Source organism: Lotus japonicus, chromosome 2, assembly GCF_012489685.1.
Source record: "Lotus japonicus ecotype B-129 chromosome 2, LjGifu_v1.2".
Classification (NCBI taxonomy): domain Eukaryota; kingdom Viridiplantae; phylum Streptophyta; class Magnoliopsida; order Fabales; family Fabaceae; genus Lotus; species Lotus japonicus.
Window position 1 is genome coordinate 59,207,245 of NC_080042.1, and position 14,639 is coordinate 59,221,883.

The following is a 14,639-nucleotide window of genomic DNA, read 5'->3' on the forward strand; positions in this document are numbered from 1 at the left end:
AAGACAAAATAATAGGAAAATCAAACAAAGGGAATTCAACAAATCTGTGAAGAAGAAAATGAACTAATCCACTAAGTATGTGGTGAAAATTCAAAGGAAAATCAAGATAACAAAATCATGAAAATAACTTGCAGTGGGGGAAATTCATAAGATCACACCTTAATCCAACAAGATTCACTTTGATTCGAAGATGGCTGATTCGGAGCGATAGGGATTTCCAGAAAGTATGAGAATGAAAGTTTCAAAATCCAAACAGAACAAAAGCATATAATAGTGAACGAAAAGAAAATTCGTAGTGATGCACATACAAATCAATGAAGCAACAAATCTATGATGGTCATTAGCGACTTGGTCTCCCCTAATCAGTGCAGTTTTGTTCCTGGGAGACATAGCTCTGATAATATTATCATAGCTCAGGAAGTTTTCCATTCTATGAAAAAGCTAAAGGTTGGTTGGCTTTGAAACTGGACTTGGAGAAGGCATATGATAGACTTAGTTGGCCTTTCCTTCATGACACTCTTCGCCTCATTGGTTTGAATGAGCACTTGTGTTCTCTTATTATGCATTGTGTTTCTTCTTGCAGTTTCAGGGTTTGCTTCAATGGCGATAGAACTGATTCCCTCCATCCTCAAAGGGGGCTCCGCCAAGGGGATCCTTTGTCCCCTTACTTGTTTGTGTTATGCATGGAGCGCCTTGCCCATAGAATTAGTGATGCGATCAACAACAGAGGGTGGAAGCCTATTAAACTTTCTCGTAATGGTCCGCCAATCTCCCACTTATTTTTTGCGGATGATCTCCTACTGTTTGGTGAAGCTTCAGTGCATCAAATGGAGGTTGTCATGGGCTGCCTTGATGCCTTCTGTTCAGCCTCCGGGATGAAGGTTAGTATTGAGAAGACAAAGATGATGATTTCTTCCAATGTGGGGCAAGCTGCAACGACTCAAATAAGAGATGTTGCAGGCATAGCCCTAACCTCAAATTTGGGGCGTTACTTGGGGGTTCCTCTTGTTCACCAACGAGCAAATGCTAGCACTTATCAATATATCCTAGACATAACTCAGCACAAGCTCTCTTCATGGCGCACACATGTGTTAAACTTTGCAGGGAGGGTGACTTTGACTAAATCTGTTATTATAGCCTTACCCACATATTGTATGCAAACTAACCTTCTTCCAAAGGAGGTTTGTAGGAAGCTTGAGAAAGTCCAGCGTGATTTTATATGGGGTGCAGCGGATGGTAATCACTCTTCTCATCTAGTGGCGTGGAATAAATTATGTAGACCCAAGAACGAAGGTGGTCTCGGTCTCAAGACATTTGCATGATTTCAACAGAGCTCTTGTTATGAAGATGGGCTGGGGGTTAGTGTCGAACCCTAACGCTCTTTGGGCTCGTGTCATTAGGGAGAAATATGCTTGCAGGTCTGGGCCAGTCCCTGTTGTTCAGAAGAAACATTCTGAAAGCCATGTGTGGCGTGCCATTAGGAAAACCTGGGAGGAGCTTAATCTTCATCTTCGCTGGCGTGTGGGTACTGGTTCTATCATCAGCTTTTGGAATGATAGATGGCTCCATTCTGGGGTTATTTTGAGGGAATTGCGGTGAGTCCAGTAACCTTGGTAGATTTGTCCCGTTCTGTAGATGATTATTTTGATTCCTCTCTTTCAGCGTGGAAGATACAAGAGTTCCAACACCTTCTCCCAGATCATGTGTTTGCTGAGCTTCTAGCAATGCCCCCTCCTACTCCCAATTAAACATTGGTCTTGACAGATTGATTTGGGGTCTAACTAGCAATGGGGTTTTTTCTTCTAAAACAACTTATGAGGCCCGGGTTCGAGCTGACAATGGGAACTCTGATCTGCCTTGGCACATGGTTTGGAAGTGGGAATGGCCCTTTAAGATTTCCAACTTCCTATATCGCACCCTCAATAATGGTGTTTGGGTTAATTATAGGAGATGTCAGAGTGGGTTAACAGATGATGCCTCTTGCCCTCTTTGCCATGAGGAGGCCGAAACTACCTTGCACTTGTTCAGAGACTGTCCCATGGTTAAACCGTTGTAGCTTCATCATGTTGTTCCGTCCCGACAAGCTAGTTTCTTTGCCTCCGATTTTCGTCTGTGGCTTCTTGAAAACTTGCGTGATGGGTCCATGGCTCCGCTTAGGAGCGGAATGATCCCCAACTTCGGCCTCCTTCTCTGGCTGATTTGGAAAGAGCATGAAAGGAAATTTTTCCAGGATGTTGACTTCAATCTTCATCAGGTTTTCACAGTTGCTCTTAGGCTTTAGCTAGACAACTCTCAAAATCGTTATGATGTTCGTTCTTCTTCTATCCCTGGGCAGCGTGGTCACCAGGTGGTGCTGATAGGTTGGGCTCCCCCTTCTCTCTGGTTCAAGTGCAACACCGATGGATCCGTGCGGGGCGATATGAACATGGCTTCGTGTGGGGGTGTTTGCAGAGATAGCCTTGGTCAGTAGATTTTTGGCTTCTGTAGAAATATGGGCTCATCTAATGTCCTTTGGGCAGAACTTCGGGGTATTGCTACCATTCTTGCTCTAGCTTGGAGTAGAGGCATTCCCAAAGTGATGATCGAGGGCGATTCCAGCGTTGCAGTGTAGCTGGTGAACCACGGGTGTGAGGCCCTCCATCCTTATGGTGGTCTTGTGAACCAGATTAGAGCTTGGAAGGAGAAAGATTGGAAGTTTATCTGTGATCATGTTTGTCGTGAAGCCAATCAGGTAGCTGATAGCTTGGCTAACATGGCCCATGATCTGTCTTTGGGTGTCCATGTGCTAGAAAACCCTCCCCCTAGGGTGTCTTCTCTGCTTTTGGCAGATGCAGTTGGGACTACGTTTCCTAGGTTTACCCGAGTGTAGTTTCTTTTTTCGGGCTTAAGCCCTCCTTGTAACAAAAAAAATAAAAATCTATGAAATCATATAATAAAACCGGAAAAAAAAGTATGGTGCAAAGGGGTATTTATACGTATAGTTTGAGATGTGAAGAAGATTGAAGGTTTAAAAAAACTTAAGAATATTGGTCTCTTCAAAAGTTCTTAGGACCCCCCTATGAATGAATGTATTGATTTTTAGTTTTTTACAATTATGTTTAGTGAATGCATTTGAGAATGCAAAAAGACAATGAAATTGCTATGAAACAGACGACTGCGATTAAATCTTGGAGGATAATTTACATTTTTACCAAGATAGCCATAGTCAAATTTTCAATGTAGTACAAAAAATTGTTGAGTTATTAATTTACCCTCAAGGTTGCAAAAACTTCTTCTTTATCATATATACTAGTATTTTTGACCCGTGCGATGCACGGGGAATATCCATTTTTATTTAATTTGTGTGTTTTTATATTTTTACATTATTTTCTAAAATATATTTTTGTATTAATTATATTAGAATTTTTGAAGTTTTTTGTAATAAATGTGTTTTTTTTGTTTGGTCGTGGCATTGTGATGAATTCTGTCACCGGCATGCCGCTTCATTGGGTTCTTTGTTGTGACGTGTTGCTGCATTGCAACCATCTTTGGTGACAACAAATGCCTCATATGCGCCTAACCTCCCGGGAGCTTTCTCTAGCCAGGGCTCGACCTCCTCCATATATGGTGAAGGCCAATTTTGATGTTTCTATTTCAGTATCTAGTTCAGCTGGTTTTAGCTTTTTGTTTTGAATTAATTTTTTTTTCCTTGAAAAGTGTGATACAATATTTTCATGGAGGTTGAAACTTCCAATTGCTCTTGTCATCCCACAACAACAACTTTTCAACCTAAACATCAACTTCTCCTCCGAAAAGTTGGTTTGAACTCTGCTTATTAGTAAATATTATAATATCTCTGAGTGTTCAGTCTATGACTTGAAAATAATGCTTGTGAGTTCTTCGTCCTTTGATCTTATAGCTGCGATTAATGCTCTCCAAATGAAAATTGTCTTTGTTCCGCCATAACCATAGGAAACAAATTATACCCATTTATCATAATTAATTGATGATATGATTGTGTCATAAACACTTTTATATTCCGTTATGTTGATATGAAGATGTACACGCTATGTTGTTAGATCTTGTCTATCATAACATAATTCATCCATAATAAGCTTATTTTGAGAAGTTGGTATTGAGGATCTATCAATTTGAGTCATTTTGGGGAAGTGACTAATGACCTGTTGTTGCTTTGGAATAAAGTGATTATTTTTTAAAATACAATTTTTTTATTTGCTCCTCAGTAGTAAGTTTTAAATCTTTTTTTGTTGTGCATCGGAAGAGTAGTAAGTTTTAAATCTGCAACAACATTATAGGTAGTAGTGTAAAAAACTATTGCATTATAATTAATTGAACTCTGACACAATATAACTAAAATTTATTTTGATGATTTTTTATTTGAAACATACCATTAGTAATATTAATTTCTTGAATGCTTGTAGAGGCTCCATTGCTTCAAGGATATGATTCTCTGGTAGAATTGTAAGTTATGACAAAATGGTGAATTTTGAAAGATTGTAATTGATAATTAGTAATATGAAATTTAATATTGATATGAACTACACTTACTTGTGTGGTTGGAAGAAGATCATCACTAAATAAATTATGCGTGCGAGCTTTATCTGTAAGTCATCTTTCTCAAAGAATGTAAAATATATTTTTAAGGTTTGGGCACATGCAACAACATTAAAAGCTGAGAAACAATGTCAAATTTTGATGAATATTTGGATTGATAAATAGTTTATGTGAGAGATTTTTTTTCAGAGAGCACGAAGTTCATACATACATCAAGATGGATGAACAATCTCAGTCATTTATATAGCAAGTCATTAGAAATGAAGAACTACTTAATGACATTAGTTCATAATATGTAACCACCTTTTTTTGGTAAATCAAAGAAAACGTCTTTAGATGAATTTTAGAAACATTTCTATTTATTTTTAACTTTACATTAAAATTGGAAATTAATTTTTAGTTCAATTTTATTTTTTAATTCTCAAATAAAATGAAGTAACATGTTAAGAATAATTTTTTATTTTATAAATTATATATAATAGTAATCACATGTAAATAGAAGTGTAGAATTAAAATTTTTTTTACCTCATGAATTTAATTGTTGAATTGTGTCATGATTAAGCACTTTGAAGTTGGATTTAAATTCAAACTTTAAGATTTTTACCTTTTGAGTTTCTACATAACTCCTAAATGATATCAATGCACAATATTAAGTTTTAAGACTTATTTTAATAGAATTTTAATACATTTTTCATTTTTTACTTTTCAAATTCATAATTTGTAACTATATACGTCTTTTTTATATTTTTAGTTTTATAATTTAAATTAATATATATAAGTAATATGTATTTGATATTTGTTTATCCACTAATAAAATGAAGCACAATTCTAATAAATTTTTCTTTTTTAAAATTTTATAATGAGATTGTTTATTTTTAATTTTTATTTTACACTCATAAGAATATAATGCATTTGTAGATATTAAATTTATGTAAATGTTACACATGTTTTATGGAGTTGGGGATGTGAAAAGTTTTTTGCCTCATGGATTTAGTTCTTTGTTTTTAATGATGAATTGACAATTTGAATTGACATTTAAATTAATTATTGAAGGTTACATTTCTATTTAACTCCTAATTGGTTTTTTAATTAAGGTTACAAAGAACGGTCAAGATGAAAGCTAACGAACGGTCATGATTGATCTCCTATAAAATAATATACACAATTACAAAAATATACATGGTAAAAAATATATTAATGAGTCATGATTAATAGAAGGATAATTTTACCCTCCAGGTTTTTTAGGTTTCACCAAATGCAAATTAAACTTCTGAAAGCATTTATATATAATAAGGAATTTACATTCTGCCTTGTGTTTCATACAATACTATTGCTGAAAGAATCATGATGGTATAGTACTAAATTCCACTAATAACCAATTGCAAGCTTTATTACCTACCAAGAACATGTTCCTTAGTCCCATCGGAAAAAACTAATCATGGGGCAGTAAAAGGTTTATGATTTTTTTATGTTGGTTGTTTTTTAAATCCTCTAATTCTGCTAATGAGCAAACCATTGTTTTTGGTAATAAATTGTTCTTTTATGTACTCTTAACTTCTTGATACCGGAGGTATTTTGGACATGAATGAAGTTTACATTGAATATTGAGGGTGAGTGAACCAATCTTTCACTGCCAAAGGTAAGGATAGAGTGAGCATAGAGAGCAGCTTCAATGGCTTCATAGTTTTCAAATAAATCATAGAACCATCACTCCAGTTTCTTCCAAATCGTACCTCTTCTTACTGCATAATAATCTACTAAGTTCCATAGCTGCCTGAATTTTTGAGCTTCTCTATCACCTGTCCAAGCATAATCTATTAATAATGCATGAACAAAGTTTGAGCAGATTAAAATGCATTTGAAAAAGAAAAAGAAGATGAAGTTAGCAAATCAGTGCAACATAATTTAATGTTATTGGACTTATTTCAATTGCAAAGAAATAAACTTTTCTAAGTAAAACTAAAAATTGGTTTTGAGAGAAAATAAAGGAAACAAAGTAAAGAAAGGAAAGACATTGGTACCTAAATATAAGAAAATGAATAAAGAAAATTATCAAAGATCATTAAGGTGATACCTAAGTAAACCACGACTTCCTTCCTTGAGAGTAGGGTATGAAAACATGATTAAATGCCAAGGAAAAAGAGTAATTCAGCAAGCTGAAAGTTAAAAAAAGAAATGGATAAACCCAAAACAAAAGAATGCAATTGATGGAAAAGATGATAACTTCGAAATGAGATGTAGGGATAAAGAGAAAGAAGCGATAATACCTTGGTAGTAAAAATGATAGGTTGGGAAGAGCAATTGCAGAGGCTAGGAGCGCAGGAAGAAGAAGAGTGGCTGCATGCTCCAAGAAACAATCAGTATCAATAAGAAGGATTATTGAAATAGGAATCTAAATATAATCAAATGACTAAAGCATAAATGACTGAGTCATACCTTGATGTTGAAATTGGCGTAGGTGGTGCAGGTTGGTAGAATCTTGTTTCTGATTAAGAGTGCCTGTGAGGAAAGCTTGTTGAAAATATTTTATAGGGAGATTGTTGAAGCTGGAGAGGTGGGTGATAAGGTGGAACTTGAGAGGGTGGAAGAGGAAGAAACATGCAAACCTGTTTGATCTTAGGAGTGCCCATGCGAGCATGAAGTAAATTCATTGGAAGGTGAGAAGGTTGTTGAAGCCCAAGAGGTTTATGAGAATCAGTAACTGCTGAATGTGGAAGAGGAAAAGGAATAAACATATGATGGATGCCCACAACATTGCAGATGCAATCAACGGTCCTGATCCAAGATGTACACTTAAATATTGAATGACAAAGTTGCCCTCCAAGCTGCAAAAACTTTGCTTTTATATATATTATAGATAGATAGATTATAGATAGATAGATATAGATAGATTATAGATAGATAGATATAGATAGATAGATAGATATAGATATAGATATAGATAGATATATAGATATAGATAGGTTGCTGACAATGTCTTATAATTTATTTATATATGAAACTAAACTACTCCTTTTAATATGCTATAATTTTGAGAAGAAGGTGCCTCTTAATTAGTGCAAGAAAGGAAAACAACTTTTATCTTCGTGGGTTGCCCATAATTAAAGTTTGTAATTTTGGTCTGTTTGATTATAGTCTTTAAAAATTAAAAAATTAAAAAACTTGTTTGTTTTAAAAAACTGTTGTTTTTTTAAAAAACAATGCTCATTTTCTGTTTTTAATACTAAAAAACTAGAACAACTAAAAGATATATATTTTTTTTAATTTTCAAATTAATTTTTTTGAATGTTGAAAAAAAATCTCATTTAAACAAATTTTCCTTGAAAAACAGTTTTCAAAAACTGCAACCAAAGAGTAGTGACTGTTTTCATTTCTAGCTGAATTATTTAATTAATAATATTAATTTCATTCATATTTTATTTTCTCTATTATATTATTTTCACACATTTTTTATTTCTTTTTCTCTACTACTACATTACATATCATATCGCTCATTTATCATATTTCTCTTCAGGAGGTTAAAATGCATTATAAACCCTCAACACAACATTATTCTTTTTTGATCCAAAACTTTTGGATGTTGTTGAAACTTGAAATGATCTAAATAAGAACACAAGGGTCAGGACCGTGAATTAAGATCGATAAGGACAACTGATTTTACACATTAATTGAGACGTACGAAAATCATTGAGGATTGGCTAAATTCAAGGCTAGGAGTGAATGGACGTGGCTTGCTGGCGATTATTGGAACATAAATGATTTCTCATCATTTGAATAGTATTAATTTCTTTATATAGTACTATACCTAAGATTTATTGTTAACGACTATTTTGGTTCTTTGTTTTTTTTTAAAAAATTTGTGATCTTTCTTTTGTGCGGAGGAAGGGAATTCTATGACGGACTTTATGGCCCGAAATGCTTTTTCCTTTTCCGGCCCGACGCTGTTTGGTTGGAGGATGGTCCTCCTGATGATGGTCCTCCAGGGTTATTTTCCCTTTTAGAATCTGATGTTTTAGCTTCTATGCTGGCTTTTAATCGATTTAAATGGATGATTGTTTAGTTTAAAAAAAAAGCATTTCGAGAGATTTTTTATTTTGTCTTTATGATTGTCTACTTCAAAATTCAGCATTAATATATATATTAACGCTTTTATAAGAATATATATATATATATTGAATTTATTTTTTTATGCTCAATTAAATATCAAAGATGTATTGTGATATTGTGTAATTAAACTTATGGTTCTATTTTAGTTTTAATGAGTTTAAACTTATCCATTTCCTTTGCTCATGTTTATAGGAAAGGCATGCAATGCATGTTACTCATCATCTAGCTAGCTAAACATTCACTTGTGTCCAGTGATGTGGTTTGGATGGGTTGTCTAAATGACTCATGATAAAGTTTGGGTTAAATAACCCATCATCCAATCACATTGGAGATAAATGAGTTAAAAATAAATTAATAAATAAAATATGAAAATTCCAACTCACCTATCTCCAATATGATTGGATGATGGGTTATTTAACCCAAACTTTATCATGAGTCATTAAGACAACCCCGGTTTGGATAGGTTTCACTCCTCTTGTATTCAATCTTAGATTTCTTCACATGTTTTACAGAGGACAAGTTAATGAAATCTTATATTTTCCGTTAAAAAAAGTTACCAAGCAAAAACACACAACTTAATTTATTATCATTTTCTGTCAGTCGATTCCGTTAAATGATATATTTTGGTACATATATAATTAATTATGTAATTTTTACTGGCCAAACATAATCATTAAAAAAGAAGTTGCGAGTTGCAAGGGAACTTCCAATTTGCACCTGCACGTGGATGATTGAATGTACCTTCAATGCAGATAACATATTGTAGGACCATGGCTTTGGATTCTCAATTAGAGCAGCACCGTTCTTTTAGCAAGGGTAGTGTGTCGGTTGATTCAAACTTTTAAAATATGAAGAAATTAGTATTTTATTCAGTAACTATTTTCACACAGTGATCGATCTATCCCTATATATATAAGAGGTCGGAGTGATGTGGGTTTGAGAACATATTAGAAGCATAGAAATTAGAAATCAACTGTAGAGAAAGAGTTAAATGGAGAAAAGAGAAACAAGAAGAAAGGATGTGGCACAAAAACTACTGCACATGAAAGGAGGCACTGGAGAAACAAGCTATGCCAAAAACTCCTTAGTTCAGGTACAAATCAAGTGCATTCGTTTTGTTTTTTTTTTTCACTTTCAAATTAATTTTTTTTGACAGACAAATTAAAAAATTATTTTAACAAATTTTTATGTGTTTATTTAAGTTTGTTAGAAAATTATTTTTTAAAAATATAAAATCATATTATTTAAAAATCTACTTTTTTATACTAAGAAAAACTATTTTAATTAGCTTATACAAAAACTATTAGGTAAAACAATTCTAATCCCGCGTAAGCAAACACAAAAAGAATTTTTTTTACACAGTTAAAAATTATTTTATTTTAATTTAAACCTGAAACAAATCACAATTTATTATTTAGTAATTCTAATCGGGCTTTTTTTTTGGGAGGGGGCTTAATTTTTTGCAGGAGGTGATCCCCTGCACTGCACTTGCATAGTTGCATGTCCCTAGCTTATAAGATCTAATTTCAACTTGAGCTATTCTTTATGATAGCAGGTTAATATCATAAAAAATTTCTTCTTTGCATTAATTGCACACTCATATAATATTTACCGAATGTAACAAAAAAAAAATTAATATTTACCGAAAATTTATAATTAGCAAGGTTTGAATTTTAGATTGATTAGTTAAAAAAATAAAATTAGATTGATTAATACTAGTAAAACCACATTTTTTATTTATATATTTATTTTTTAATTTATTGTTGTTGTTCTGAATGAATGGTGTATTATATTCAGCAAAAGGCGATTTCTTTGACAAAGGCAATGAGAGAGGAAGCCATAACCAACCTCTACAGCAAGAAATTCCCAAGAGTCTTATCAATTGCAGACATGGGTTGCTCTACTGGACCAAACACCTTCATGGTGATATCTGAAGTTATCAAATCGGTGGAGAATATTTGCCGAGAAATGAAGCATGAGTCTCCTGAATACCAGTTCTTCATGAATGATCTCCCTGATAATGATTTCAACAACATCTTTAAGTCCCTTGACAACTTCAAAAAGAAGCTAAGTGATGAAATGGAAGATGTTGAAATTGGTCCATGTTTTTTCTTTGGGGTTCCAGGCTCCTTTTATGGCAGGGTCTTCCCCACAAAAACTTTGCATTTCGTCCATTCCTCTTATAGCGTCCATTGGCTATCCCGGGTACATAATTACTTCCTTCGTTTCAAAATGATTGTTCATTTAGAGAATATTCTTTGTTTTATAACTGCCCACTTAAAATTTGAATAAAACATTAATTAATGTTTTTCCATATAATGCGGCCCCCAAAAGAAAAATAAATAATACATTTTAAAAAATTAATTATATTTCTTAATATATGTTTTTTTTTCTAGACAGTTAGTTTGAAACTAAGATAATATCATTTTTTCTATTTAATATAAATCATATTTAAATAAGAATATTTTAATCAAATTATTTATTAATTAATAAATTTGAAAATGTATATATAACCTTAAACAACAACTGTTTTGAATGGGGGAGTATTATGATTTGATTAATTCAATATTCAAACTATACTACCACTCATCATGTTTATAAGAACAAATAAGAGGCTTAGTTTGATCATTTTTATAATTTATAATGAGTTCAATAACTAACTTAAAATTTGAGGTGCATTAATTACTTTTGATAAGAACACACTTATTTAATTGAACTTACTCTCCATTTTCACTATGCTAAGTATTGATGATGCATTGAAATTTAGAAAAGTGAGTTAAGGGCGATTTTAGAAATTCAATAAAAATTGAAAATAAATTTAATGTATTTAACTACTTTAACTATATTTCTTAAACTATATAAATTAATTTTTTGTTTCTTTATTAGTTATTACCTTTTTCTCTTTGATTTGCCAGGAGGGCTAAAATTATTACAGATTAAAAAATGGAAATAATTGTTTATTGGTAATTAATTAGGTTCCTCAAGGTATAGAGAATAATAAGGGCAACATTTGCGAGGCTCGCACAAGCCCCTTGAAAGTCCGCAAGGCTTACTACAAGCAATTTCAGAAAGATTTCTCATTGTTTCTTAAGTCTCGTGCAGAAGAGCTCATTGAAGGAGGTCGTATGGTTTTAATACTTATGGGAAGAAGAGGTGAAGAGCAATATAACAAAGATGGTTGTTATATTTGGGAGCTTCTGGCTTTGGCTCTTAATGACATGGTCTCACAGGTATGTGCACACATGTACATATCTATATATATATATGTAAAGCACACGTGTGTTTTTTGCATGCAATAAATGCATTAAATCATAAAAGCTCACATATTTTTATATTAAATACATTAAAAAATAAATAATTTAATAAATTAAAAACTGAAAAAATTTGTATTATTAAAAACTATTCAACTACTTATATTAAATAACAACATTCATAGACTTAAAATTGACTTGAGCTTTGCATTTAAAAAATTTAAAATATCAAAATTTTAAAAAAATTTATTTATTAATAATTAATTTAGATTAACCACTTTTAAAATAAAAAAAATTCTATATATATATATATACATATGTAAAGCAGACTTGAAAAAATAACATTAAACACATAAAAAATAGTAAATTTATTTTGAATTAAAAACATTAAATAAAAAAATTGAAAACTAAAATAAAAACTACATCAACTTTATTATTCATTATATTAATTATTAATTGTTAAACATTTCAATTTCTCATATTTAAAAGTAAATATTAAAATTTAAAACTTTTCAATTTCTCTTATTTAAAATGAAATATTCAAATTATTTAAATTTTAATTATTCATTACAACTTGAGGTGAATTTTTAAAAAATAATAATAATTGAAATTGACTACCTTACATTAATGACAATAATAGATTGTTAATAATAATTTGTTTATATTCTTTACATTATTGTTAATAATAATTATAAATCTTATTAGTTATTAATCATAAGTTGAGAAATTTTTAAAAAATAAAAACTAAAACTTATTACTATTTATTACTTATAAAAAATATTTATTAATAATTAATATCAAAAAAATAGTTGAAAATTAAAAAACAATGTCTCTATAAGATATTATTATTACTATATCGAATGTGTATATTATTTGAAAAAAAATTAATATGATTTTTGATCTATTATGTAGAAGTAAAAATAACTTGAGGAAGCATAACAGAGAAAAATAATTATTTTATTTCAAGTTATAAAAAGTTATTTCAATTATAATTTTTAAGTTAAAATAATTTCAAGTTCAAAAAAAAGTTAAAATTATTTTATTGTTGATAAAAAAGTATAAAAAAAATATGTTATTATAACTTATATTAAAAATTTATTACTTGATTTAAAATATTTTAAATTCACTGAAGGATTTTTCAAATTATTAAATTGGTTTTTAAAGATTAGTTATGATTGAAAAATAGAATAACATATGGGGACAATAATTGAGTATCAATGTTTACAACCGGATATATGATAAATCAGCACCTCTGCAATTGAAACCACAATAATAAACCTAAAAACAGAGAACCCAACAACCAAAGTTTTTAAAATTAATTTAATACTAATACAAAAGAAATTTAATTACACTGTAATAATTTGTATATTATATTAAAAAAAGTAATGTAAATAAACCTATTTCTAGTGAGAGCGTATTAGGTGATAGTAAGAGTTTTTACTGTGAGAGATGAGAGCATTAATTTCTGATCATACAAAGCTATTTAATGGTCACATGACTTTTTTTTAAAGAAATAATGTGATTTAATGTTTTAATCTTAACCATCACATTAAATCGAATGATTGGAATTCAATGTTTTTTTCTCTCACCATAAAAAATACTCTCACATGATATGACCCTATGTATATACCAATTTCCGACTTAACTGAAATTTGAAATTTAATCATTGTGATAATTATATTCTAGAATTTAATGGGCTAGCTTTGCTAAAAGACAATGGTACGGGAAGATTTCATTGGATATTGCTTGACAAAAAGTTATAAAATGTTTTGCTAGCTCAATGCCTCAATCAATGTTTGCCCAGGGAATAATAAATGAAGAGCAAATAGACACTTTCAACGTCCCTATGTACACCCCATCCCCATCTGAAGTGAGACTAGAGGTTCTCAAAGAAGGTTCATTCACCATCAATTGTGTGGAGGTGTCTGAAGTACATTGGAATGTTGCTCATGATCATGATGATGATGACTGGAATAACAATAATGCTAATTTCGATTCCAAATCTGAATCTCTTATAAAGTGCATGAGGGCTGTGGCGGAACCTTTGTTGATCACTCACTTCGGAGAAGTTGTTATTGAAGAGATTTTTCGTCGGTATCAAGCAATCCTTGCTGATCGAATGTCTAAGGAGAAAACTGAATTCGTCAATGTTAATATATCAATGACCAAAAAAGAATAATATTATTGAGCCACAAGTTGTTTGAATATTATGGTTGATTTCTCAAAGAATGAATGAAATAAGAAAAGAAAAACAAACATCTATGTCGCAGAATCAATGTAATTAATTGTCGGCCGAGTTTTTTTCTTGTCAAAATTCTATATCCAATCCATTAAATTCACGAGAGAGCATGATGTTTTTTAGAAGACGATTTTGCAGTGATCTTAGTTCTACTGTGTTCACTATTGAGTCACTCAACACTTTCTTGATAATCTATTTAAGGGTTGGGAAAACAGCTTAATTAAACGCTTATGATCATAAGCGCTTATTCATAAGCTATTTTAAAAAGTTTATTGAAATAAGTTGAAAATAAACTATAATAAGCATAAGCTCTTTTTCATAAGTTATTCAGTATAGCTTATGAAAATAAACTCAAAACAGCTTATGATAGACCATAAGTTGTTTGCATAAGCTCTCCTAAACACTGACATAAACGCTTATGCTATCAGATAAGCTCAAATAAACTCTTTCAAACGGTGCCTTATTATAATCCATCTGTCCATATGTTC

General features: G+C 31.3%; 1 protein-coding gene across 1 annotated transcript; it reads left to right on the forward strand.

Annotated features, from left to right (window-relative positions):
* The first annotated feature begins 9,535 nt into the window (after positions 1–9,535).
* On the forward strand, positions 9,536–14,366 carry LOC130738568 (S-adenosyl-L-methionine:benzoic acid/salicylic acid carboxyl methyltransferase 3-like). Its single transcript, XM_057590597.1, has 4 exons — positions 9,536–9,754; positions 10,459–10,866; positions 11,637–11,891; positions 13,717–14,366. The coding sequence occupies exons 1-4, from the start codon at positions 9,653–9,655 to the stop codon at positions 14,089–14,091; spliced, it is 1,140 nt and encodes a 379-aa protein (XP_057446580.1). The 5' UTR covers positions 9,536–9,652; the 3' UTR covers positions 14,092–14,366.
* Positions 14,367–14,639: the final 273 nt, after the last annotated feature.